This window comes from Cherax quadricarinatus, chromosome 46 (genome assembly GCF_038502225.1).
Source record: "Cherax quadricarinatus isolate ZL_2023a chromosome 46, ASM3850222v1, whole genome shotgun sequence".
Taxonomy (NCBI): domain Eukaryota; kingdom Metazoa; phylum Arthropoda; class Malacostraca; order Decapoda; family Parastacidae; genus Cherax; species Cherax quadricarinatus.
In genome coordinates, this window is record NC_091337.1 from 20,573,699 (window position 1) to 20,600,457 (window position 26,759).

Below are 26,759 nucleotides of genomic sequence, written 5' to 3' on the forward strand. Positions count from 1 at the left end.
GGCAAAATCACTAATCCTGCGCCCTACAGGTCCCAGTGATGCCGGATTAGTGATAGGCAACCTGTACCATACAATGCTCTGGCTTACCATATAGTTTGCCTTTGCTGATCAGCTTCAGACTTTGTGTTGGTGTATATTAGAAGAAGGGATGGATTGTTATTGAGTTGTATAGGTGCTAATTTGTAAAGGCAGAAAAAGCTGTTTACAATGTATATTACGCTAAAATTGAAATGTACAGCTGTGGATCAGTTAGGAAAAGTCCAAAGGCAGACTACCGAAGACAGACTACAAAATTGATCCCCGAGCTAAAAAAAACATAAGTTATAATAAAAAGCTGGAAACACTCAAGTTATCCATGCATGCCAGTAGGAGAAGAAAAAGGAAACAGAACTCTTCCTCTGCAAGTCATGCGTGTTGTAAGAAGCGACTAAAATGCCAGGAGCAAGGGGCTATAACCCCTTGTCCTGTATACGTTACTCAATTTGCAAACAGTCGCTGACAGGCGATCTTAACTATGCAAGACAAGCCACGAGTGGTGGAAATTCTTAGCTCAAGTACTTTCACACTACTCAGTGTGTTATCAGGAGCTAGGCAATGCTGCAAGAGAGCATCTAAAGCAGGGAGAGAGTTTTCTCAGAGTAGCATAGTGCGGATGTGTCACCAGCCACGGTTACCCTTAGAATGAGAAGTGTGAAAGTACTTGTGCTAAAGATTTCCACCCCCCGTGGCTTGTCTTGCATTACTCAATTTAAAAAGGGAAACTTGTTTTTCTGTTTAGATGACCTTGCCTTGGTGGGATATGGCTGGTTTGTTAAAAAAAAAAAGAAAAGGTTCTAAAATTACAGTGGACCCCCAACTTAAGATGGCCTTAACCTACGATAAAACCGACTTATGGTGCTTGTCAGCGTAAAAATTTGACCCCGACATACATTGAAAAACTCGACTTACATCATTCGTCCCGAACACGGCTGTCTGGTCCATCTGACCAGAGCGCCTTGGCTGAGCTAGTGTGACATTGTTTACAAGCCAGGGCAGACGGTTGCACGCATACATTCGATAAATTTTGTATTATTCCAGTGTTGTTAGTGCTAAATAGGCCACCATGGGCCCAAAGAAAGCTTCTAGTGCCAACCCTGTGATAAAAAGGGTGAGAAATATTATCAAAATACTATCGTACCACGGTCAGCTGCTGCTGCTGTACCACGGTCAGCTGCTGCTGCTGCACCACGGTGAGCTGCTGCTGTTCCACCATCAGCTGCTGATGTAGCACCATCAGCTGCTGCTGCTGCTGTACCACCGTCAGCTGCTGCTGCTGCTGCACCACGGTCAGCTGCTGCTGCTGCACCACGGTCAGCTGCTGCTGTACCATGGTCAGCTGCTGCTGTACCATGGTCAGCTGCTGCTGTACCACCGTCAGCTGCTGCTGTAGCACCGTCAGCTGCTGCTGCCGCTGTGCCACGGTCATCTGCTGCTGCACCACGGTCTGCTGCTGCTGTACCACGGTCAGCTGCTGCTGTACCACGGTCAGCTGCTGCTGTACCACGGTCAGCTGCTGCTGTACCACCGTCAGCTGCTGCTGTACCACCGTCAGCTGCTGCTGCTGCACCACAGTCTGCTGCTGCTGTACCATGGTCAGCTGCTGCTGTACCACCGTCAGCTGCTTCTGCTGCACCACGGTCAGCTGTACTACTCGAAGATGTGGAGAGACTGTTGTTGGTGTGGCTTATCGAGAATACCGAGAAACAATTAACCCCAGAGAGTTAGCCACCCAGGATAACCCAAGAAAGTCAGTGTGTCATCGAGGACTGTCTAACTTATTTCCATTGGGGTCCTTAATCTTATCCCCCAGGATGCGACCCACACCAGTCAACTAACACTCAGGTGACTAGTGCTCATATTGGTGAATTTAAGGCCAGTAAAGGTTGGTTTGAGAGATTTAAGAATCATAGTGGCATACACAGTGTGATAAAGCCTGTTCTGGAAGAAAATGCCAAACAGGGCCTACATTACTAAGGAGGAAAAGGCACTCCCATGACACACTGTCTAAATCACTCATCACTACATCTTCAATAAAGGTAAGTGTCATTTATTCTTCATTTAGTACACTAGTACATGCACAATATATATTGTACATGTATCCTTCTTTTTGTGTGTAGGAAAATGTATATTTCATTTGGTAAAAATTTTTTTTCATACTTTTGGGTGTCTTGAATGGATTAATTTGATTTCCATTATTTCTTATGGGGAATGTTAATTCGACTTACGATAATTTCATCTTACGATGTGCTCTCAGGAATGGATTAATATCGTAAGTCGGGGGTCCACTGTATATGAAAAAATATATAAAGCTTTTCATGGCCAACAGGAGCTCATAGATATAAATTAAGGGAAATATGGAACTGAAGGGTTACTTGGAAGTTTTTTTTTACAATTTGAGTGGTACAAGAATGGAATAAATTGGAAGAGGAGGTAGTAAGTGCTACAACCCTTGGAAATTTAAAAAAAAAAAATTACATGTTTATATTGCTGGAGATACCATGAGCATAGCTTTTTCTAGTGGGTACAAATATCCATAGGTAATAACTTTGTGGTGCTGATGCCTCAGTGGAGATGCTCACACTATCATAAAACTCTTGATCAAAGGAATATTTCAGTTTTCCAATATATTCAGTGATTGAGGTAACAGTCTCATTTCTTCTAATGTGGGGCTTCTGAAGGAACATAGTGCCTAGTTTGAGGCTGAAGTGTGTTTTTCCAATAGTTTGATTTGTTCTTCATGGTTGCTTCAGTGGTTTGGTCCATGGCAGTTTGAAAGGATGGAGTAGTATTTATTTATTTATTTTATTTATTTATTTATTTATTAATTTGAACATGATACATAGAAGTACAATGAAATACAGTGGTTAAGTGTAACATGCCAAAGCCCCTTGTATGCAGAGCATTATGGGCAGGCTTAAAATTAACTTAAGATTAACTAAGCAATGATATATTCAGTAGTAAACTTTATTGTAAACAAATAACAATCAAGCACAAATGAATGTATTAAAGGTTGGATGCGAAAGTGGGTCATAATAAGCGTGTATGCACCTGGAGAAGAGAGGAATGTAGAGGAGAGAGAGAGATTTTGGGAGATGTTAAGTGAATGTATAGGAGCCTTTGAACCAAGTGAGAGAGTAATTGTGGTAGGGGACCTGAATGCTAAAGTAGGAGAAACTTTTAGAGAGGGTGTGGTAGGTAAGTTTGGGGTGCCAGGTGTAAATGATAATGGGAGCCCTTTGATTGAACTTTGTATAGAAAGGGGTTTAGTTATAGGTAATACATATTTTAAGAAAAAGAGGATAAATAAGTATACAAGATGTGATGTAGGGCGAAATGACAGTAGTTTGTTGGATTATGTATTGGTAGATAAAAGACTGTTGAGTAGACTTCAGGATGTACATGTTTATAGAGGGGCCACAGATATATCAGATCACTTTCTAGTTGTAGCTACACTGAGAGTAAAAGGTAGATGGGATACAAGGAGAATAGAAGCATCAGGGAAGAGAGAGGTGAAGGTTTATAAACTAAAAGAGGAGGCAGTTAGGGTAAGATATAAACAGCTATTGGAGGATAGATGAGCTAATGAGAACATAGGCAACGGGGTCGAAGAGGTATGGGGTAGGTTTAAAAATGTAGTGTTAGAGTGTTCAGCAGAAGTTTGTGGTTACAGGAAAGTGGGTGCGGGAGGGAAGAGGAGCGATTGGTGAAATGATGATGTAAAGAGAGTAATAAGGGAGAAAAAGTTAGCATATGAGAAGTTTTTACAAAGTAGAAGTGATGCAAGGAGGGAAGAGTATATGGAGAAAAAGAGAGAGGTTAAGAGAGTGGTGAAGCAATGTAAAAAGAGAGCAAATGAGAGAATGGGTGAGATGTTATCAACAAATTTTGTTGAAAATAAGAAAAAGTTCTGGAGTGAGATTAACAAGGTAACGAAGCCTAGAGAACAAATGGATTTGTCAGTTAAAAATAGGAGAGGAGAGTTATTAAATGGAGAGTTAGAGGTATTGGGAAGATGGAGGGAATATTTTGAGGAATTGCTAAATGTTGATGAAGATAGGGAAGCTGTGATTTTGTGTATAGGGCAAGGAGGAATAACATCTTGTAGGAGTGAGGATGAACCAGTTGTGAGTGTGGGGGAAGTTCGTGAGGCAGTAGGTAAAATGAAAGGGGGTAAGGCAGCCAGGATTAATGGGATAAAGATAGAAATGTTAAAAGCAGGTGTGGATATAGTTTTGGAGTGGTTGGTGCAATTATTTAATAAATGTATGGAAGAGGGTAAGGTACCTAGGGATTGGCAGAGAGCATGCATAGTTCCTTTGTATAAAGGCAAAGGGGACAAAAGAGAGTGCAAAAATTATAGGGGGATAAGTCTGTTAAGTATACCTGGTAAAGTGTATGGTAGAGTTATTATTGAAAGAATTAAGAGTAAGACGGAGAATAGGATAGATGAACAAGGAGGGTTTAGGAAAGGCAGGGGGTGTGTGGACCAGGTGTTTACAGTGAAACATATAAGTGAACAGTATTTAGATAAGGCTAAAGAGGTCTTTGTGGCATTTATGGATTCGGAAAAGGCGTATGACAGGGTGGATAGGGGGGCAATGTGGCAGATGTTGCAGGTGTATGGTGTAGGAGGTGGGTTACTGAAAACAGTGAAGAGTTTTTACGAGGATAGTGAGGCTCAAGTTAGAGTATGTAGGAAAGAGGGAAATTATTTCCCAGTAAAAGTAGGCCTTAGACAAGGATGTGTGATGTCACCGTGGTTGTTTAATATATTTATAGATGGGGTTGTAAGAGAAGTAAATGCGAGGGTCTTGGCAAGAGGCGTGGAGTTAAAAGATAAAGAATCACACATAAAATGGGAGTTGTCACAGTTGCTCTTTGCTGATGACACTGTGCTCTTGGGAGATTCTGAAGAGAAGTTGCAGAGATTGGTGGATGAATTTGGTAGGGTGTGCAAAAGAAGAAAATTAAAAGTGAATACAGGAAAGAGTAAGGTTATGAGGATAACAAAAAGATTAGGTGATGAAAGATTGGATATCAGATTGGAGGGAGAGAGTATGGAGGAGATGAATGTATTCAGATATTTGGGAGTGGACGTGTCAGCGGATGGGCCTATGAAAGATGAGGTGAATCATAGAATTGATGAAGGGAAAAGGATGAGTGGTGCACTTAGGAGTCTGTGGAGACAAAGAACTTTGTCCTTGGAGGCAAAGAGGGGAATGTATGAGAGTACAGTTTTACCAATGCTCTTATATGGGTGTGAAGCATGGGTGATGAATGTTGCAGCGAGGAGAAAGCTGGAGGCAGTGGAGATGTCATGTCTGAGGGCAATGTGTGGTGTGAATATAATGCAGAGAATTCGTAGTTTGGAAGTTAGGAGGAGGTGCAGGATTACCAAAACTGTTGTCCAGAGGGCTGAGGAAGGGTTGTTGAGGTGGTTCAGACATGTAGAGAGAATGGAGCGAAACAGAGTGACTTCAAGAGTGTATCAGTCTGTAGTGGAAGGAAGGCGGGGTAGGGGTCGGCCTAGGAAAGGTTGGAGGGAGGGGGTAAAGGAGGTTTTGTGTGCGAGGGGCTTGGCCTTCCAGCGGGCATGTGTGAGCGTGTTTGATATGAGTGAATGGAGACAAATGGTTTTTAATATTTGACGTTTTGTTGGAGTGTGAGCAAAGTAACATTTATGAAGGGATTCAGGGAAACCGGTAGGCTGCACTTGAGTCCTGGAGATGGGAAGTACAGTGCCTGCACTCTGAAGGAGGGGTGTTAATGTTGCAGTTTAAAAACTGTAGTGTAAAGCACCCTTCTGGCAAGACAGTGATGGAGTGGATGATGGTGAAAGTTTTTCTTTTTCAGACCACCCTGCCTTGGTGGGAATCAGCCAGTGTGATAATAAATAAAAAAAAAGTGTATCAAAGACAGGTCATATGGTCATTTACTGTGTTGATGTGCATTCAGTAGAATGGAGTATTCTGTTAGGTAATGTAATTAAAAATAACAAAGTTTGATTGGGTCACAGGTTAAACATTTATGAGATACAATTATTCAGTATTTATTTAGTTGTGGGTGAGTAAGTGATTTTTAAGAAGAGACTTGAATTTATAAACAGACAGTGTTTCTTTTATATTCACAGGTAATGAATTCCAGATTTTTGGGCCTTTTATGTGCATTGAGTTTTTGCATAGTGTGAGATGGACACAAGGAACATCAAAGAGTGATCTGTGCCTTGTGTTATGGTCATGTGTTCTGTTGAGGTTGGTAAGGAGATGTTTGAGGGGAGAGTTTATATCCGAGTTAAGTGTTCTATGTATGTAGTAGGTACAATAATAAGTATGGATGTTTTGTATGATGAGTAGGTTTAGAGTTTTGAATATTGGTGGAGTGTGCTGCCTGTAGTGGGAATTTATCATTCTGACTGCAGCCTTTTGTTGGGTAATTAATGGTCTGAGATGGTTTATTGTTGTTGAGCCCCATGCACAAATTCCATAGGTGAGATAGGGGTAAATAGTGAGTGATATAGGGCCAGGAGGGCTGACTGTGGAACATAGTACCGTATCTTCGATAGTATGCTTACGGTCTTGGAAATTTGTTGTACATGTGTTTGAAATTTGAGTCTATTATCAAGGTGGATTCCTAAGAATTTTCCCTCTGTGAGCTTCGTGATAGGTGATCCGTTTATCATTATGTTAAGAGGGACTTCTGTAGCTCTGTTACCAAACTGAATGAAGTAGGTTTTGTCACTGTTGAGAGTTAGTTTGTTAGTCATCATCCAGGTAGATATTTTCTGTAATTCGGTATTCAAAGTACTGGCTAGCATGATTGGGCTTGAGTGAGAGAAGACGTATGTAGTGTCATCTGCAAATAGTGTGGGTTTGAGTAGTTGCTATGCATTTGGTAGGTCATTTATGTAAACGAGAAAGAGAAGAGGGCCAAGGACACTTCCCTGTGGGACACCAACTGTAATTGGCTGTGCGGAAGAGTTTGCTCTATTTGTGTACATATATTGGCTTCTGTTGCTGAGGTATGACTTTAGGTAGTTGAGGGAGTGCCCTATTATACCATACTGCGACAATTTTATGTGGAGCAAATCACGGTCAACTGTATCAAAAGCTTTACGTAAATCAATGAAGATCCCCAGTGGGACTTCTTTTTTCTCTAGTGCAGTGTATATTTGTTCTAGCATGTGTATAATAGCATCATTCATATTTTTATTAGGCCTGAACCCAAACTGACAGGGGTTGAGAATTAATTTTTTGAAGATTTTAGAGAGAGGGTGTAAGTTGGATATTGGCCTATTGTTATTCAAGTCTGTTTGGTCTCCTTTATGGATCGGGTTGACCCTTGCTATTTTGAGAACTGTAGGAAAGGTAGAGGTTTCGATGGATTTGTTAAAGTGTGTTACAATGATTGGTGACAGCACTTGCTACGCTTTTTTGTATATAAAGGGTGGTAAGGTATTTAAATCTCCTGTCTTGTTTTTTAGTGTGTTGATAATAAGGGAGACTTCTGTTGGGTTAGTCAGAGCTAGGAACAGTGTGTTTGGGTAGTTGCCAGTGAGGTAGTCATTGGGTGGGGTATTTGAGCTTGGGATTTTATTGGCAAGGTTTTTTTTTCCTATGGTGGAGAAGAAATCACTGAGTTTGTTTGCTGTTTCAGGTGGTTGGAGTTGGAGTTCATCTGGTTTTGTTAGTTCAATTGCACTATTTCGTGATATCTTTTTTGTTCCTAGAATTTCTGATAGGGTTTTTCAGGTCTTTTTTATATCACCTTTTAAATTGGATAATCTGTTCTCATAATACAATTTTTTAGCCCTTCTTATTAGGCTGGCTAGGATTGACGAGTAACGTTTTGTTTAGTCTCTGGTTATGTGACCCATTCTGTACTGTTTTTCGTATAGGTGCTTTGTATTTGTGGATTTGAGGATGCTGGGTGTTAGCCAGAGACTGTTCAGTCTCTTAGGTGTCATCTGTTTAATTTTTTTTAGGGCAGTGCTTGTTATAGAGGTATTTGGTCTTTTTTAGAAAATTATTAATACATTCGTCAATATCTGCATAGATTTCTAGCTCAGTGTGCCAGTCAGTGTTTGTCATTGCTGTTGTGAAGTTATTAATGGCTGCCTCATTGTGAAGTCTGAAAGTGACTTTAGTAGTGTCTTTGGGTAATTTGCATAGATTAGTTATGAGGAAGGTATGGTAGTGGTCTGTGGTATTATCTGTGATTATGCCTGATTTTAAAGGGGATATGGTGTTGGTCTAGATGTTGTCTAGAAGGGAAACACTAGTCTCTGTAATTCTTGTAAGTTTTGTTACTGTTGGTAGCAACAAGCAGTTACTCATAGTGTTTGTGAATTCAGTAATGTGTGGGTCCTGGTCTTGCAGGAGATTTATATTGAAGTCACCTGAGAGTAGTAAGTGATCTTTATTCATGCATGCATCAGTTATCATACTTCCTACGTTTTTCACTAAAACGTCTAATGTTTGACTGTGGTACTCTGTAGATGTTTATCACTGTGAGAGGTTTTTGTAGGTACAGTGGACCCCCGCATAACGATGGCATCACATAGCGATTATTTCGCATACCGCTTACTTTAATTGCAAAAATTTTGCCTCACATACCGCTTAAAAACCCGCTTACCGATTTTCGTCCGAGACGCGTCCAATGTGCGGCCTGAGCCACGCTCACATGTTCCGCCGGTGGCATTGTTTACCAACCAGCCTCCGCGGTAACATCCAAGCATACAATCGGAATATTTCGTATTATTACAGTGTTTTCGGTGCTTTTTCTGGAAAATAAGTGACCATGGGCCCCAAGAAAGCTTCTAGTGCCAACCCTACAGCAATAAGGGTGAGAATTACAATAGAGATGAAGAAAAAGATCATTGATAAGTATGAAAGTGGAGTGCATGTCTCCGAGCTGGCCAGGTTGTATAATAAACCCCAATCAACCATCGCTACTATTGGTGGTACAGCTGCTGCTGCTGCTGCACTGTCAGCTGCTGCTGCTGCTGTAGCACCGTTGTTGGTGTGGCTTATTGAGAATACCAAGAAACAATTAACCCCAGAGGATTTGCCACCCAGGATAACCCAAAAAAGTCAGTGTCATCGAAGACTGTCTAACTTATTTCCATTGGGGTCCTTAATCTTGTCTCCCAGGATGCAACCCACACAAGTCGACTAACACCCAGGTGAACAGGGAAAAATGCCTGGAACTATTGCTCATATTGGTGAATTTAAAGCCAGCAAAGGTTGGTTTGAGAGATTTAAGAATCGTAGTGGCATACACAGTGTGATAAGGCCTGTTCTGGAAGAAAATGCCAAACAGGACCTACAGTACTCAGGAGGAAAAGGCACTCCCAGGACACAGTGTCTCATCAGTCATTGCTGCATCTTCAATAAAGGTAAGTGTCATTTATTCTTCATTTAGTAGACTAGTACATGCACAATATATACTGTGCATATACTACTCTACTATTGTGCATGTATCCTTCTCTTTGTGTGTGGGAAAATGTATATTTCATGTGGTAAAATTTTTTTTTTCATACTTTTGGGTGTCTTGCACGGATTAATTTTATTTCCATTATTTCTTATGGGGAAAATTCATTCACATAACGATTATTTCGCATAACAATTACCCCTCTTGCACGGATTAAAATCGTTAACCGGGGGTCCACTGTATTTGGATTTGAATTTAGCTATTATATATTCCCCATGTTCATCCCTTGTGCAAGTATTAGTGATACATTCTAGTTGGTCTGAGTAGTATACAGCTGTGCCACCCCCTTGTTGATCTGGCCTACGGTTGTGTATGGCTATGTAACCAGGAATGGCATAGACATCTGTAGTATCAGGCTTTAGCCAGGTTTCGGTGAGAGTAATGATGGACATACTGGCATGCAGGGAATTTAGTAATGCTATGAGGTCATCGTAATGTTTGCTTAAAGATCTGATATTGTAGTTAAAGACAGTTATGTTGTTGTTGGCTCTGAGAAGTGTCTTTGATTGTTCTGCTGTGTAGTAATTACAGTTACTGTTTAATTCATTTAAGGCATTCAATAAGAGGTTGGTATCAGGATCAATGCTTGTAATCATAAGATTTATAGTGAATCTATAATTAGAATTAAGTATAAGACAAAGTAAATACGTATTCTAAAGCTAAAAAATAGCACCTGAATTATTTTAACAAATGTAAATATATGAATTAAGGTAGTTCTTCAAAGCTAAAATAAAGGAATCAATATAAAAGGGACTAATATAAGTTGTGGTGAACAAAGTGGTAATCAAATAAAGGAGCTTGGGAATATAACGGCAAAATAGTGAACTTATTACACTTTAGCACCTGAGAATAGCAGGTATGCCTCAGCCCTTGTGGTGGTGGGGTGAAAAAAGAGGGGGGGGGTAGTAGTAGTAGTATGAGTATTATTTTTATCATTAGTATTATAATTTCATACTAAATCTATATTCTAGTTTTATATTTATTTTTTATTAGCACACTGGCCAATTCCCACCAAGGCAGGGTGGTCCGAAAAAGAAAAACTTTCACCATCATTCACTCCATCACTGTCTTGCCAGAAGGGTGCTTCACACTACAGTTTTTAAACTGCAACATTAACACCCCTCCTTCAGAGTGCAGGCACTGTACTTCCCATCTCCAGGACTCAAGTGCGGCCTACCGGTTTCCCTGAATCCCTTCATAAATGTTACTTTGCTCACACTCCAACAAAACGTCAAGTATTAAAAACCATTTGTCTCCATTCACTCTTATCAAACACGCTCACGCATGCCCGCTGGAAGGCCAAGCCCCTCGCACACAAAACCTCCTTTACCCACTCCCTCCAACCTTTCCTGGGCCGACCCCTACCCCGCCTTCCTTCCACTACAGACTGATACACTCTTGAAGTCATTCTGTTTTGTTCCATTCTCTCTACATGTCCGAACCGCCTCAACAACCCTTCCTCAGCCCTCTGGACAACAGTTTTGGCAATCCCACACCTCTTCCTAACTTCCAAACTACGAATTCTCTGCATTATATTCACACCACACATTGCCCTCAGACATGACATCTCCACTGCCTCCAGCTTTCTCCTCGCTGCAACATTCATCACCCATGCTTCACACCCATATAAGAGCATTGGTAAAACTATACTCTCATACATTCCCCTCTTTGCCTCCAAGGACAAAGTTCTTTGTCTCCACAGACTCCCAAGTGCACCACTCACCCTTTTCCCCTCATCAATTCTATGATTCACCTCATCTCTCATAGGCCCATCCGCTGACACGTCCACTCCCAAATATCTGAATACATTCACCTCCTCCATACTCTCTCCCTCCAATCTGATATCCAATCTTTCATCACCTAATCTTTTTGTTATCCTCATTCACTTTTTGTTATCCTGTATTCACTTTTAATTTTCTTCTTTTGCACACCCTACCAAATTCATCCACCAATCTCTGCAACTTCTCTTCAGAATCTCCCAAGAGCACAGTGTCATCAGCAAAGAGCAACTGTGACAACTCCCACTTTGTGTGTGATTCTTAATCTTTTAACTCCACGCCTCTTGCCAAGACCCTCGCATTTACTTCTCTTACAACCCCATCTATAAATCTATTAAACGACCACAGTGACATCACACATCCTTGTCTAAGGCCTACTTTTACTGGGAAATAATTTCCCTCTTTCCTACATACTCTAACTTGAGCCTCACTACCCTCTTCCATACATTTATTAAATAATAGCACCAACCACTCCAAAACTATATCCCCACCTACTTTTAACATTTCTATCTTTATCCCATCAATCCCAGCTGCCTTATCCCCTTTCATTTTACCTACTGCCTCACGAACTTCCCCCACACTCAAAACTGGCTCTTCCTCACTCCTACAAGATGTTATTCCTCCTTGCCCTATACATGAAATCACAGCTTCCCTATCTTCATCAACATTTAACAATTCCTCAAAATATTCCCTCCAACTCCCCAATACCTCTAACTCTCCATTTAATAACTCTCCTCTCCTATTTTTAACTGACAAATCCATAAACTAAGGGAGGAGAAAGTTCGGGCGAGATATAAGCAACTACTATTGGCAGAAAGGTGGGCTAGTGCAAAGATGAGTAGTGGGGGGGTTGAAGAGGGTTGGAATAGTTTTAAAAATGCAGTATTAGAATGTGGGGCAGAAGTTTGTGGTTATAGGAGGGTGGGGGCAGGAGGAAAGAGGAGTGATTGGTGGAATGATGAAGTAAAGGGTGTGATAAAAGAGAAAAAGGTAGCTTACGAGAGGTTTTTACAAAGCAGAAGTGTTATAAGAAGAGCAGAGTATATGGAGAGTAAAAGAAAGGTGAAGAGAGTGGTGAGAGAGTGCAAAAGGAGAGCAGATGAAAGAGTGGGAGAGGCACTGTCAAGAAATTTTAATGAAAATAAGAACAAATTTTGGAGTGAGTTAAACAAGTTAAGAAAGCCTAGGGAAAGTATGGATTTGTCAGTTAAAAACAGAGTAGGGGAGTTAGTAGATGGGGAGAGGGAGGTATTAGGTAGATGGCGAGAATATTTTGAGGAACTTTTAAATGTTGAGGAAGAAAGGGAGGCGGTAATTTCATGCACTGGCCAGGGAGGTATACCATCTTTTAGGAGTGAAGAAGAGCAGAATGTAAGTGTGGTGGAGGTACGTGAGGCATTACGTAGAATGAAAGGGGGTAAAGCAGCTGGAACTGATGGGATCATGACAGAAATGTTAAAAGCAGGGGGGGATATAGTGTTGGAGTGGTTGGTACTTTTGTTTAATAAATGTATGAAAGAGGGGAAGGTACCTAGGGATTGGCGGAGAGCATATATAACCCCTTTATATAAAGGGAAGGGGGACAAAAGAGATTGTAAAAATTATAGAGGAATAAGTTTACTGAGTATACCAGGAAAAGTATATGGTAGGGTTATAATTGAAAGAATTAGAGGTAAGACAGAATGTAGGATTGCGGATGAGCAAGGAGGCTTCAGAGTGGGTAGGGGATGTGTAGATCAAGTGTTTACATTGAAGCATATATGTGAACAGTATTTAGATAAAGGTAGGGAGGATTTTATTGCATTTATGGATTTAGAAAAGGCATATGATAGAGTGGATAGAGGAGCAATGTGGCAGATGTTGCAAGTATATGGAATAGGTGGTAAGTTACTAAATGCTGTAAAGAGCTTTTATGAGGATAGTGAGGCTCAGGTTAGGGTGTGTAGAAGAGAGGGAGAATACTTCCCGGTAAAAGTAGGTCTTAGACAGGGATGTGTAATGTCACCATGGTTGTTTAATATATTTATAGATGGGGTTGTAAAAGAAGTAAATGCTAGGGTGTTCGGGAGAGGGGTGGGATTAAATTATGGGGAATCAAATTCAAAATGGGAATTGACAGTTACTTTTTGCTGATGATACTGTGCTTATGGGAGATTCTAAAGAAAAATTGCAAAGGTTAGTGGACGAGTTTGAGAATGTGTGTAAAGGTAGAAAGTTGAAAGTGAACATAGAAAAGAGTAAGGTGATGAGAGTATCAAATGATTTAGATAAAGAAAAATTGGATATCAAATTGGGGAGGAGGAGTATGGAAGAAGTGAATGTTTTCAGATACTTGGGAGTTGATGTGTCGGCGGATGGATTTATGAAGGATGAGGTTAATCATAGAATTGATGAGGGAAAAAAGGTGAGTGGTGCGTTGAGGTATATGTGGAGTCAAAAAACATCTATGGAGGCAAAGAAGGGAATGTATGAAAGTATAGTAGTACCAACACTCTTATATGGATGTGAAGCTTGGGCGGTAAATGCAGCAGCGAGGAGACAGTTGGAGGCAGTGGAGATGTCCTGTCTAAGGGCAATGTGTGGTGTAAATATTATGCAGAAAATTCGGAGTGTGGAAATTAGGAGAAGGTGTGGAGTTAATAAAAGCATTAGTCAGAGGGCAGAAGAGGGGTTGTTGAGGTGGTTTGGTCATTTAGAGAGAATGGATCAAAGTAGAATGACATGGAAAGCATATAAATCTATAGGGGAAGGAAAGAGGGGTAGGGGTCGTCCTCGAAAGGGTTGGAAAGAGGGGGTAAAGGAGGTTTTTGTGGGCGAGGGGCTTGGACTTCCAGCAAGCATGCATGAGCGTGTTAGATAGGAGTGAATGGAGACGAATGATACTTGGGACCTGACGATCTGTTGGAGTGTGAGCAGGGTAATATTTAGTGAAGGGATTCAGGGAAACCGGTTATTTTCAAATAGTCGGACTTGAGTCCTGGAAATGGGAAGTACAATGCCTGCACTTTAAAGGAGGGGTTTGGGATATTGGCAGTTTGGAGGGATATTTTGTGTATCTTTATATGTATATGCTTCTAAACTGTTGTATTCTGAGCACCTCTGCAAAAGCAGTGATAATGTGCGAGTGTGGTGAAAGTGTTGAATGATGATGAAAGTATTTTCTTTTTGGGGATTTTCTTTCTTTTTTGGGTCACCCTGCCTCGGTGGGAGACGACCGACTTGTTGAAAAAAAAAAAAAACCCATTTGTTCTCTAGGCTTCGTTACCTTGTTAATCTCACTCCAAAACTTTTTCTTATTTTCAACAAAATTTGTTGATAACATCTCGCCCGCTCTTATAATACAGCATAAATTTTTGTTTTTTATTCTTGCTGGCAGTTTGAGCCTCAGTGAAAGGATTGTTAGAAGACAATCTTTTAATTTTTTTATCTTCTTATTTCAAAATAAGAGAAGACTGCCTTTAAGGGTTATCAGCTTTATTTTTCGCAATAACTAACCTTAGTATTGCTCCAAAAAATTTCTGTTATTTGTTTGAATTAAGCTGTATTATTATTAAATAGAATTTTTCTGTATTAGGTATTAAAAAATAATTCATGCATACAGTAATTTATCTTTGTCAAACAGATTATGAGGTTACAAAATCGAGGTGGAGAATTACATGTGAAGATGGTAAAAGATCGAGATTTGGAAAACCTGCAGAGAATGGTCAGAGAACAAAAATCTGAGAGGAAGGCACCCAAAAATCATCAAGTATGTTTTACTTTATACATTCATTTGTCCAGTATTTGTTACACTTATAGCAGATTTTGGGATAGTGTATTTATAATTATATTTATTGTTGCTGTGTACTCAAACCTTCATTGCACATCATGATTTTCATTTCTACAGTACGTTCCCAACTTAAACTTCTCTGAACTTCAGGGTATTTTGGAACCCAATTATTAACTGTAGATGCCCACATAACATGGTAGTTACATTGCTGGAGAGTACACCACAACTTTTTATGATACTGATACACAGTTTTAGGTTGATAGTGATATTGATTCTGATACAATCAAAATTGGCTGATACCCACAGATACTGATACTTGAGTCTGATACTGATAACTTCAAAATCAGCTGATATCCACTGATACCAGTACTTTGGCATACCCCTAGATATGGCTGTGTACAATTCCTGTACAAAAAAATGTGTTAGGTAGTATCAGCTGTTGACTCAGTGTAGTGTGTGCTGTATTTTTTCCACAGAGAATGGGCAGGTCTCATAACCTCAAACACAAACTAAAGAACTAGTGAATATCATAATTTCTTTACACAAATTTCTGATTTAATAGCTTTCACAATTTTATCAATCACCACTGTATTCAGCAATTGTATAAATTGAGCATCAGCTAAATAAGTGAAAACTATGTATGCATATTCTCAATGTCATGAACACATTTAAAACAATATAAACTTTCAATATCTGTAATCCTCTGAAACATTAAAAAATTGATTGTGTCCCCTTTATGTTAATAATCAAACCTGTAATTCCTCCCTATTAACCCTTTCAGTGTCCGTCCCGTAGATCTACGGCTTTACGTTCAGGGTCCAAACCGTAGATCTTTGCCATGAGCTCAGCTCACTCTGATAAACTGTGAGTGGTAAATTTGGGCCTAGATATGAGAGAATACATCTATGTGGTATGTGTGCACCACATAAAACAAATCCTGCTGCACACTGTGTATAATGAGAAAAAAAACTGAGACCGTGATTTTCGATTAAAACAGCGATTTTGCGGTGTTTTTTCGTGTGTGTTTTATAGTTGTATTTGCGATTTCTTGGTCTCATTTGATAGAATGGAAGACATATTACAGAAATAGAGATGATTTTGATTGGTTTTGGCACTAGAAACGGCTTGAAACAGCTCAAATTATCGGAAATGTTAAATTTTTGCCAATGTTCAAGAGTAAACAAACGACCTCACACGTCTAATACACACCAGCTGGTGGGTCTAATATACATTCACAAATGTGGTGATGATATTTATACAATTATTACAATATTGCATAACAGTAAATCTTCTATTTTTTGGTGTGAATAAAAATTCATTATGTGAATAAAAAATCAAAATGGAATTTATTTGTAAAGCCTCAAAACGTAACTAATGAAGAGAGGAAATGTTAGTTTAGTGCCAGGAATACCTACATTGTTTATTCTGGACCCTATTTTAAAATTGGAATATTTTGAACTTTGTGTTAAATTGGCCAAATTACCAATTTCCAATCACTTTATTTTGTAGTTGAAACAGTTGACTGGGCAATTTCTTGTGCTCAATCGATAGAATAGAAGTAATACAAGTGAAATAGCTAAGAATTTGGTCGACTGGAATAATGTAATTGGCCTAAAATTTTAGTCAAAGTCGGCAAAATCGCCGATTCGTAAATATCGCTGACATCAAAATTTGTGAGAGCATAATTTCGTCAGTTTTCCATCAAATTTTGTACTTTTTGTTTTATTACCTTCAGAAAAAGATTCTCTACCATTTCATAAGAAAAAATAAAAATTTTTTTTTTTAAATTCTTGGACACTGGGGCACCACTTCAGATTTTGGCCTTGGACCCTGAAAGGGTTAAACTTGTTAATCCTTTGACTCTTTTGGCCGTATATATACGTCTTACAAGCCAGTGTTTCGGACGTATATATATACTCAATAATTCTAGCGGCTTCAAATTAAATCAAATCAAAGCTGGTAGGCCCACATGTGAGAGAATGTGTCTGTGTGGTCAGTGTGCACTGTATAAAAAAAATCCTGCAGCAGGCAGTGCATAATGAGAAAAAAAAAACTCCGACCGTGTTTTTGGATTAAAATGCCGACCTTGAGGTGTATTTTCGTATAGTATTTATGGTTGTATTCTCATTTTCCTGGTCTTATTTGATAGAATGGAAAACATATTACAGAAATAGAGATGGTTTTGATTAGTTTCACGATGAAAATGATCTTGAAATTGAGCTCAAAGTAGCGGAAATGTTTGATTTTTACCAACGTTCAAGAGTAAGCAAATCACACCACATGCCCAATACACGTCAACTGGGGAGTCTAATATTCTTTCACTAGTGCACTGATATTATTTATACCATTTTTACAATAATGCAGTAGTCTGCATAACGGTAAATCTCTTATTTTTTGTGTTTACCTGGAGTTTACCTGGAGAGAGTTCCGGGGGTCAACGCCCCCGCGGCCCGGTCTGTGACCAGGCCTCCTGGTGGATCAGAGCCTGATCAACCAGGCTGTTGCTGCTGGCTGCACGCAAACCAACGTACGAGCCACAGCCTGGCTGATCAGGAACTGACTTTAGGTGCTTGTCCAGTGCCAGCTTGAAGACTGCCAGGGGTCTGTTGGTAATCCCCCTTATGTGTGCTGGCTGTGAGTAGAAAATCTAAATAGAAAGCAAGAGTAATATAAGAGGGGCATAGAGACGTGACTAACGAACACAGGATATGTTATTTTAGTGCCAAGAATGTCTGCATTGTTTATTCTGGACCCTATTTTGAAATTGGCATCTTTTTTAATTTGCGTGAAATTGGCCAAATTGCCAGTTTCTGACCACTTTATTGGGTAGTTGAAATTGGTAAATGGGTGGTTTCTTGTACTGAAGAAATAGCTGTGAGTTCTAAAGAAATAGCTGTGAGTTTGGTCGACTTGAACAATGGAATTGGCCAAAAATAGGGCTCAGATTTTGCAAAATCGCCAATGTGTATACAGTGGACCCTCGCCTAACAATATTAATCCGTTCCAGAGAGCTCAACGTTAGGCGAAATTATCGTTAGGCGAATTAATTTTCCCCATAAGAAATAATGGAAATCAAATTAATCTGTGCAAGACACCCCAAAGTATGAATTTTTTTTTTTTTTTACCACATGAAATATTAATTTTAATACACACAAACTGAAGAAGAGATGTACAATACATGACACTTACCTTTATTGAAGATCTGGTGATGATTGATGGGATGGGAGGAGGGCAGAGTGTGGATGGTCTTAGTGTTTAGAAGGGGAATCCCCTTCCATTAGGACTTGAGGTAGCAAGTCCTTTTCCGGGGTTACTTCCCTTCTTTTAATGCCACTAGGACCAGCTTCCGAGTCACTGGACCTCTGTCGCACAACATATCTGTTCATAGAGGCCTGTACCTCTCGTTCCTTTATGACTTTCCTAAAGTGTTTCACAACATTGTCAGTGTAATAGTCACCAGCACGGCTTGCAATAGCTGTGTCAGGGTGATTTTCATCAAAAAAGGTTTGCACTTTAAGCCACATTGCACACATTTCCTTAATCTTTGAAGTAGGCAACTTCTTCAATTTCTCTCTCCCCTCCTCCGGAGCAGTTTCCTCAGGTGTGGCCTCTTGCTGTTGAAGATGATCTAGCAGCTCATCAGTGGTTAGTTCTTCATTGTCCTCCTCCACCAACTCTTCCACATCCTCACCACTAACCTCACCAATATGAGCACTAGTTCCAGGCATTTTTTCCTGTTCACCTGTGTGTTAGTCAGCTGTTGTGGGTCGCATCCTGGGGGACAAGATTAAGGACCCCAATGGAAATAAGTTAGACAGTCCTCGATGATGCACTGACTTTCTTGGGTTATCCTGGGTGGCTAACCCTCTGGGGTTAATCGTTTCTCGGTAATTGTTTCATGTTAAGCCATACCAACAACACACACTCCACATCTACGAGTAATGCAGCTGATGGTGGTGCAGCAACAGCAACAGCTGACTGTGGTGCAGCAACAGCTGACCATGGTGCAGCAGCAGCTGTGGTGCAGCAGCAGCTGACTGTAGTGTAGCAACAGCTGACCGAGGTGCAGCAGCAGCTGACTGTGGTGCAGCAGCAGCTGTGGTGCAGCAACAGTTGACTGGTCCAGCAACAGCTGACGGTGGTGCAGCAGCAGCTGACTGTGGTACTATAGTATTTCTCACCCTTTTTACCACAGGGTTGGCACTAGAAGCTTTCTTGGGCCCCATGGTCACTTATTTTGCAGGTGAAATCACTAAAAACGCTGTGATAATATGAAATGTTCCGATTGTATGCTTGGATGTGACCACGGAGGCTGGCTTGTAATCACTGCCACCCACGGAACAAGTGAGGCTGGCTCAGGCCGCACGTGGACGTGTCTCGGACGAATCGCATTGAGCAAGTTTTTTAGCGCTAGGCGAGGCAAAATTTTTGCGTTAAAATGTATCGCTAGGCGGATTTAACGTTATGGAATGCCATCGTTACGCGAGGGTCCACTGTATATTGCTGAGATTGCTAACTTCACAGGAGCGTAATTCTGTAAGTTTTTGCTCAAATTTCGTACTTTTGGTGTCATTACCATCAGGAAAAGATTCTGTCATTTCATAAGAATTTTTTTTTTTTTTTTTTTCCAAAAATTTTTCGACGTAGAATGACAGTTGCAGAAAGTGGCTTGCGACAGTCAAAGAGTTAAAGCTATATAGCATGAACTAATAGGACATTCAGTCCTCTTGTATTCATTGTAAACTCCTGAATTATAGTACTTACTCGCCCAAGTGACTGTATGTATAAAATTACTCATATTGTTACTACCCTATTAATCTTAAGTTAGTCTTAAGTTTGCCTGAAATGTTCTGCATATGTAGGGGCTTTCTGCATGTATACCCAAATCTCATTCAACTGTTTACATACACCGTATCATGTGTGTGATGAATGGTTTGAAAAACCGACAAGTTGAAGATTGAGACACTTATGCAACATATGGGAATCTTTATTCAGGAAACGTTTCGCCACACAGTGGCTTCATCAGTCCAATACAAATTAGAAAGGCGTAAGGAGAGGAGGAGTTTGAGGTAATCAGTCCCTCAGCCTGGAGTTAATGTGTTCAGTCTATCAATCTTGCAGAATGTACAGCATAGGGCCGTAGACATGGCTTATGTACTGTAGTGAGGTGAGGCGAAGGTCGAAGTAGGATACACCGTATCATGCTGAAATAAAGTATTATTATTAAGGCATGGGAATGTGTGATTTCTGTGTCCATTAATTATGGGTTACTAGCCTTCACTGTCTCCCACCTTCATACCTCCAAAACGTTAACCCTTTCACTGTCGAGACCCCTGCTTACAAACCTGTTCTCAGTGTCAAAGAACTTAAAAAAAAAAAATTTTTTTTCTTATGATATGATAGGGAAGTTAGTGGTCTCGATGATATTTATGCATCGGCAATTTCGCCCACTTAGAGCCCTGTTTTCGGACAATTCCATTGTTTCAGTCGATCAAACTCAGCTACTTTGCTAGAACTCCTTTTGTTCTATCAATTGAGTACAAGAAACTGCCCATTTACTGATTTCAACTACCCAATAAAGTACAGTGGTCTCTCAGTTATCGTCCATAATCCGTTCCTGGAAGCGGGACTATTATTGAAATAGACGATTTTCGAATCAATTTTTCCCATAAGAAATAATGTAAATACAATTAATCTGTTCCTGACACCCAGAAGTATTAAAACAAAAAAAATTTTTATGTGAAATATAGATGTAGTACATAAACAATACAATGGCACATGGTGAATGAAACACTAACAGCATAACACTTACCTTTATTGGCTATTTTTCTTAGTGTATGGAAGACTGGAGGAAGAGAGACATTGAATTACTGTTTGGAAGGGGAATTCCCTTCCATCAACACCTCAGGTACCAAGTGCTTTTCTGGGGTTACTTCTCTTCTCTGTTTCTTAATGCCACTAGGACCAGCTTGAGAGTCACTGGAGTCCTGTCTTGCAAAAAAAAAAACTGTCCAGAGAGCTCTGTTTCTGGCATCTCTTTAAAACCCCTAAAATGGGCCAAGACTCTGTCACTGTACAAGTTGCCAATATGGCTTGCAACATCCTTCTCAGGGTGATGTTTCTCCATAAATCTTTCCATCCTACCCCACATTTCAAAAATCTCCTTAATTTCTGAAGAAGGCACCTTCTTCCATCTCTCTTCCTCCTTCTCTGCAGCAAGATTCTGAGCTGCGATCTGTTGCTCCTCCTGCTGAAGCTCTTGCAGCTCTTCAGTAGTTAGTTCTTCGTTGTGGTCCTCCACCAACTCTTCCACATCCTCCAAACTCACATCCAACCCCATGGAACTCCCCAGTGCCACAATAGAGTTCACAGCTGACATAGGCTCATCAGGGGCTGCCTCAAACCCTTCAAAATCCCTCTTGTGGACACAATCTGGCCACAATTTCCTCGAAGCAGAGTTCAAAGTCCTGGTAGTCATTCCCTCCTAAGCCTTACCTATAAGGCTTATGCAATGGAGAATACTGAAGTGTTCTTTCCAAAAATCTCTTATGGTCTAGTGAGTGTCTGAGGTCACATTAAAGCGCCGTTCAAACATTGCTTTGGTGTAGAGCTTTTTAAAGTTTGAAATGACCTGCTGGTCCATGGGCTGGAGGAGAGGAGTAGTATTCGGGGGCAAGAACTTTACTGTGATGAACCCAGAGTCCTTCAGAATTAGGTCATCCAAGTTTGGAGGATGAGCAGGTGCATTGTCCATTACTAGGAGGCACTTGAGATCCAATTTCTTTTCCAGGAGGTAATTCTTCACACTAGGGCCAAACACTTCATTGAACCACTCGACGAAAATGTCCCTCGTGACCCATGCCTTATTATTAGATCTCCAAAACAAACACAATTTACTCTTCATAACATTGTTTTTCTTGAACACACTGGGATTTTCAGAATGGTACACTAGTAACGGCTTCACTTTGAAATCCCCACTAGCATTAGCACAGAACACGAGTGTCAGCCTGTCTTTCATAGGCTTGTGTCCTGGCAGTGCCTTTTTTTCCTGAGCAATGTAGGTCCTCTGGCATTTTCTTCCAAAAGAGGCCTGTTTCGTCACAGTTGAACGCTTGTTCAGGTTTCAGTCCTTCGGCCTTTATGTACTCCTTGAATTCCTGCACATATTTTTCAGCCGCTTTTTGGTCCGAACTGGCCGCCTCACCATGCCTTATCACACTGTGTATGCCAGTACGCTTCTTAAATCTCTCAAACCAGCCTTTGCTGGCCTTAAATTCACTCACATCACCACTAGTTGCAGGCAATTTCTTTACCAAATCGTCATGCAACTGCCTAGCCTTTTCACAAATAAGCAACGTCATAAGACTATCTCCTGCTAATTGTTTCTTGTTTATCCACACCAATAATAACTTCTCAACATCTTCGAGTACTGGTGATCTCATTTTTGTCAGCATATTTATCCCCTTTGCAACAACAGCTTCCTTGATTTCCTTTTTCTTGGCTATGATAGAAGATATGGTTGTATGGGATTTGTTATACATCTTGGCCAGTTCGCCCACACGTACACCACTTTCATATGATATTTTTCTTAAATTCAATCGTATTTCTCACCTTCTTTACCAAAGGCTTGGCACTAGGAGCTTTTTTTGGAGCCATGGTAGCTTATTTAGCACTTGCAAGCACTAAAATGAATGGAATATTATGAAATATTTTGTATGAACACGTGAGGGGACTGTCGCTCACTGGTAAACAATGGCACACTGGCTGGGAAGGGAGGCCGAGGCGGCTCAGAGTGTGAGTACGCATCCAGGATGAAAGACGATTAGCGAGTTAATTGACCATTTGCGAGCCAATGTTTAGACGAAATAACGGGACTATTTCCGAAATGGATGACTTGCAGGCCGGACGATTATTGAGGGACCACTGTAATCAGAAATTAGTGACTTGGCCAATTTCATATACAATTCAAGGAAGGCCAATTTCCAAATACTGTCCAGAATGAATGATTCAAACATTCCTAGCACTAAAATAGCATTTTCTCTGTTCATTGGTCATGTTTCCAGGCCCCTATTATATTACGCTTGCTTTCCATTTTGAATTTTTATTCACACAAAAAATAGATGATTTACTGTTATGCAGACTACTGCATTATTGTAAAAATGGTATAAATAATATCAGCGCATTTGTGAAAGCATATTAGACCCACCATTTGATGAGTATTGGACACATGACGTGATTTGTTTACTCTTGAATATTGGCGAGAATCGAACATTTCCGCTACTTTGAGTTCAATTTCAAGGTACTTTTATTCCGTAAACCATTCAAAATCATTTCACTTTCTGTAATATATCTTCCATTCTATCAAATGAGACCAAGAAAATGAGAATACAAAATAAATACCATATAAAAATACACGGCACAGTCTTTGTTTTAAACCAAAAACACGGTCACTGGTTTTTTTTTCTCATGCACTATGTGCTGCAGGATTTTTTTTTATTCTTTGCACACTGACCTCTCAGACCCATTCTCTCATATGTAGGCCTATCAGCTATCTCCCGCATGATTGAAAGCCTCTAGAATTTTTGTTGTAGTATTACGGGACCAACACTGGCTTCGAAGTTGTAATATTATGGTGCAGACAGTGAAAGGGTTAAAATCACTAGTCTTAATACCATATTATAATAATAATAATTCTAATTCGTAATAATAATAATACTCTAGGGCATATTAACCCGTAAACGGTCCAAACATATATATAAGTGCCCCAAACGTATATAAACGTTTTATTTTTCCTGCCTTCAAATATGGCACTATTGGCCTGAGATGCCTTGTCTGCATGGAATGGGTCATGACACTCAGTGTGCACTGTATTAAAAAAATCTGGGACCACCAGTTCAAATGAGTGCCTGCTAGAGCAAACAGCATGGCAAACACCTGGGATTCACTGATTTCATGTAGTATTAACTCTCCCATTTTAAGAGGAAAGTGATGTTGACGCCGAGTTTAGTGGCTTTGAGGTGGATGTGGCCATAAGTGGTCGAGGAAATATAAAAAACCTCGATAATAACCCATGTGCAACATTTGTGCAACACCCTTTCAGAATGTCTTATAACCTGTGCCCTAAGTAAAGAGAAACAATTCTGGAACATAATACTACTTGTTCAGCAGGCTGGCTGATTGGCTGGCTGGCTGCCTGGCTTGCTGCCTGGCTCCGTTTGTTTGTCTGTCTCTATCTCTGTCTATGTCTCTGTCTATCTCTGTCTCACAGGTACACATAAATACAAGTATACATAGTGTATGTTACCTAGGATAACCCAAAAAATCCAGACATGAGTAAAGGTGATGACGCAGTCTTGTGGCTCTCTGTGACAGAGAGGTAGACGGATAGACAGATAGACAGGGAGCTTGACAGACAGACAAACAGACAGGCATGTTTGTTTACCAGCAAAAACAAAGCGAGGGCCGATGCTCATCAAATGTTACCTCTAATCTTTTTCTTATCAAGTCTTATCACTGCACCCTCACGAATGCTCATCAAATGTTAGCTCTTATCAAATGTTATCTCATCTTATCATGTCACTGTCAGGGGTGGACTTTGTTTTTCATGCTTCAAGGGAACTTATTATTACCTATTATTGTTATTGTTATTATTACGTATTCTCTTCTTCCTCCTCCACCACCACCGCCACTACTACTACTTCTTCTTCTTCCACATATCCAAAACATTGCTGGGACCTATAAGTACTTTGTATATATTCCAAGACAATAGTAAATGGCCAAGGCAGGTGTAAATGCCCACCTGTCAGTGTGTTTGTGACAATTTGAGTACAATTTAAGTACCTAATACTAGTGTCAGAACAAAGATTGGTTATGAAATGACAAGAACTACTATAAATTGTAATTATCAGAACATAAAAATTATATAAAATAACATGAAAAATAGAAAAAAAGGTATATGGGCAACAATTGATCAAGTGGCAGGACTCGATGTTGCTGTCAAGTGAGCATCCAGTGCCAACTTCTTGGCCTCATATCTCTGTAAGTACTGACCCTAATTTCTTTTATTATCCTATAACACTTAGAAAAATGTTATGCAGACTACTGCATTATTGTAATACAGTGGACCCCCGACATTCGATGGCATCGACATTCGATAAATCCGACATTCGATGGAAAACTCGACATTCGATACGATTTGTATGAGACGTGTCCACGTGTGGCCTGAACTGCCCCGTGTGTGCCAGTGTTTAAAAGCCAGCCAGTGTGCGCGCATCTAAGGATACATTCGGTACATTCCATATTATCACTGTTTTTGGGCTTGTTTCTGCAAAATAAGTAACCATGGGCCCCAAGAAAGCTTCTAGTGCCAACCCTTCGAGAAAAAAGGTGCTAATGACTATTGAAATGAAGAAAGAGATAATTGCAAAGTACGAAAGTGGAGTGCGTGTGTCTGAGTGTATGATGATTTGGTAAAGAAATTGCCTGCAACTACTGGTGATGTGAGTGAATTTAAGGCCAGCAAAGGTTGGTTTGAAAGATTTAAGAATTGTAGTGGCATACACAGTGTGGTAAGGCATGGTGAGGCTGCCAGTTCAAGTCCTAATGGAAGGGGATGCCCCTTCTAAACACTAACACCATCCACACTCCCCTCCTCCCATCCCATCAATCATCACCAGATCTTCATTAAAGGTAAGTGTCAATTATTTTATTGTTATTAATCTATTGTTATTGTTGTTATTGTAATTATTCTATTGCATTAAACTTAATATTTCATGTGGTAAAATTTTTTTTTTTCATACTTTAGGGTGTCTTGCATGGATTAATTTGATTTCCATTATTTCTTATGGGGAAAATTAATTCGACTTTCGATATTTTCGACATTCGATGGCTCTCAGGAACGGATTAATATCAAATGTCGGGGGTCCACTGTACAGTGGTCCCTCAATTATCGTCCTTAATCCATTCCTGGAAGTGGGACTGTTATCGAAATAGACGATTTTTGAATCAATTTTCCCCATAAGAAATAATGTAAATCCAATTAATTCATTCCAGATACCCAGAAGTATCAACAACAATTTTTTTTTTCACCTAAAAGATAGATTTACATGCACAAAAGAATGAACATTCAACATGACAGTTACCTTTATTGAAGGCTGTTGTTGATGAATGGAAGACAGGGAGGAGGAGAGAGGGAAGAGAGGTTATTGTTTGGAAGGGGAATCCCTCTCCATAAGGACTCTAGGTCACTTCAGGGGTCACTTCCCTTGCATAAATATAGATTTACATGCAGAAAAGAATGCCAAATAAATGTAAAGCACTAATAAAATGTATAAATGAACATTGGTAATAGGGGTAGTTGATAAGTGGAATGGCCTGCCTAGTAGGGTGATCAAAGCTAAAACATTGGGTAGTTTCAAATTTAGGTTGGATAAATACATGAGTGAGAGGGGTTAGATTTGAGTCGGACTTGCACCTGAGCTTATTGCTTGGGTAGCATTTGTTCTGTTAGTGGGTTGGATTTGTGAAGGACTGGCCTAGTATGGGCCAGCAGGCCTACTGCAATGTTCCTCCTTTCTTATGTTCTTATTGAAGACTTGTTTGTGTGAGGGAGGGATGGCAAGTTTATTGTTGGAGAACATGACACTAATATCAACTCTACGGCTTATTTATCTATCACAATTCAA

The 26,759-nt window shown here is 40.1% G+C and overlaps 1 protein-coding gene across 9 annotated transcripts in view; it reads left to right on the forward strand.

Annotated features, from left to right (window-relative positions):
* Positions 1–26,759, forward strand: part of LOC128696749 (tudor domain-containing protein 7B) — a 462,427-nt gene that overhangs the window by 34,648 nt on the left and 401,020 nt on the right. For all 9 annotated transcript variants that reach the window (XR_011393213.1, XR_011393212.1, XM_070094599.1 and 6 more), the window contains exon 3: positions 14,929–15,054. Coding sequence is in view for 7 of the 9 variants with exons in the window: in XM_070094599.1 (XP_069950700.1) it covers positions 14,929–15,054 (126 nt within the window). In the remaining 2 variants the exon portion in view is untranslated. The remainder of the gene's footprint in view (positions 1–14,928; positions 15,055–26,759) is intronic.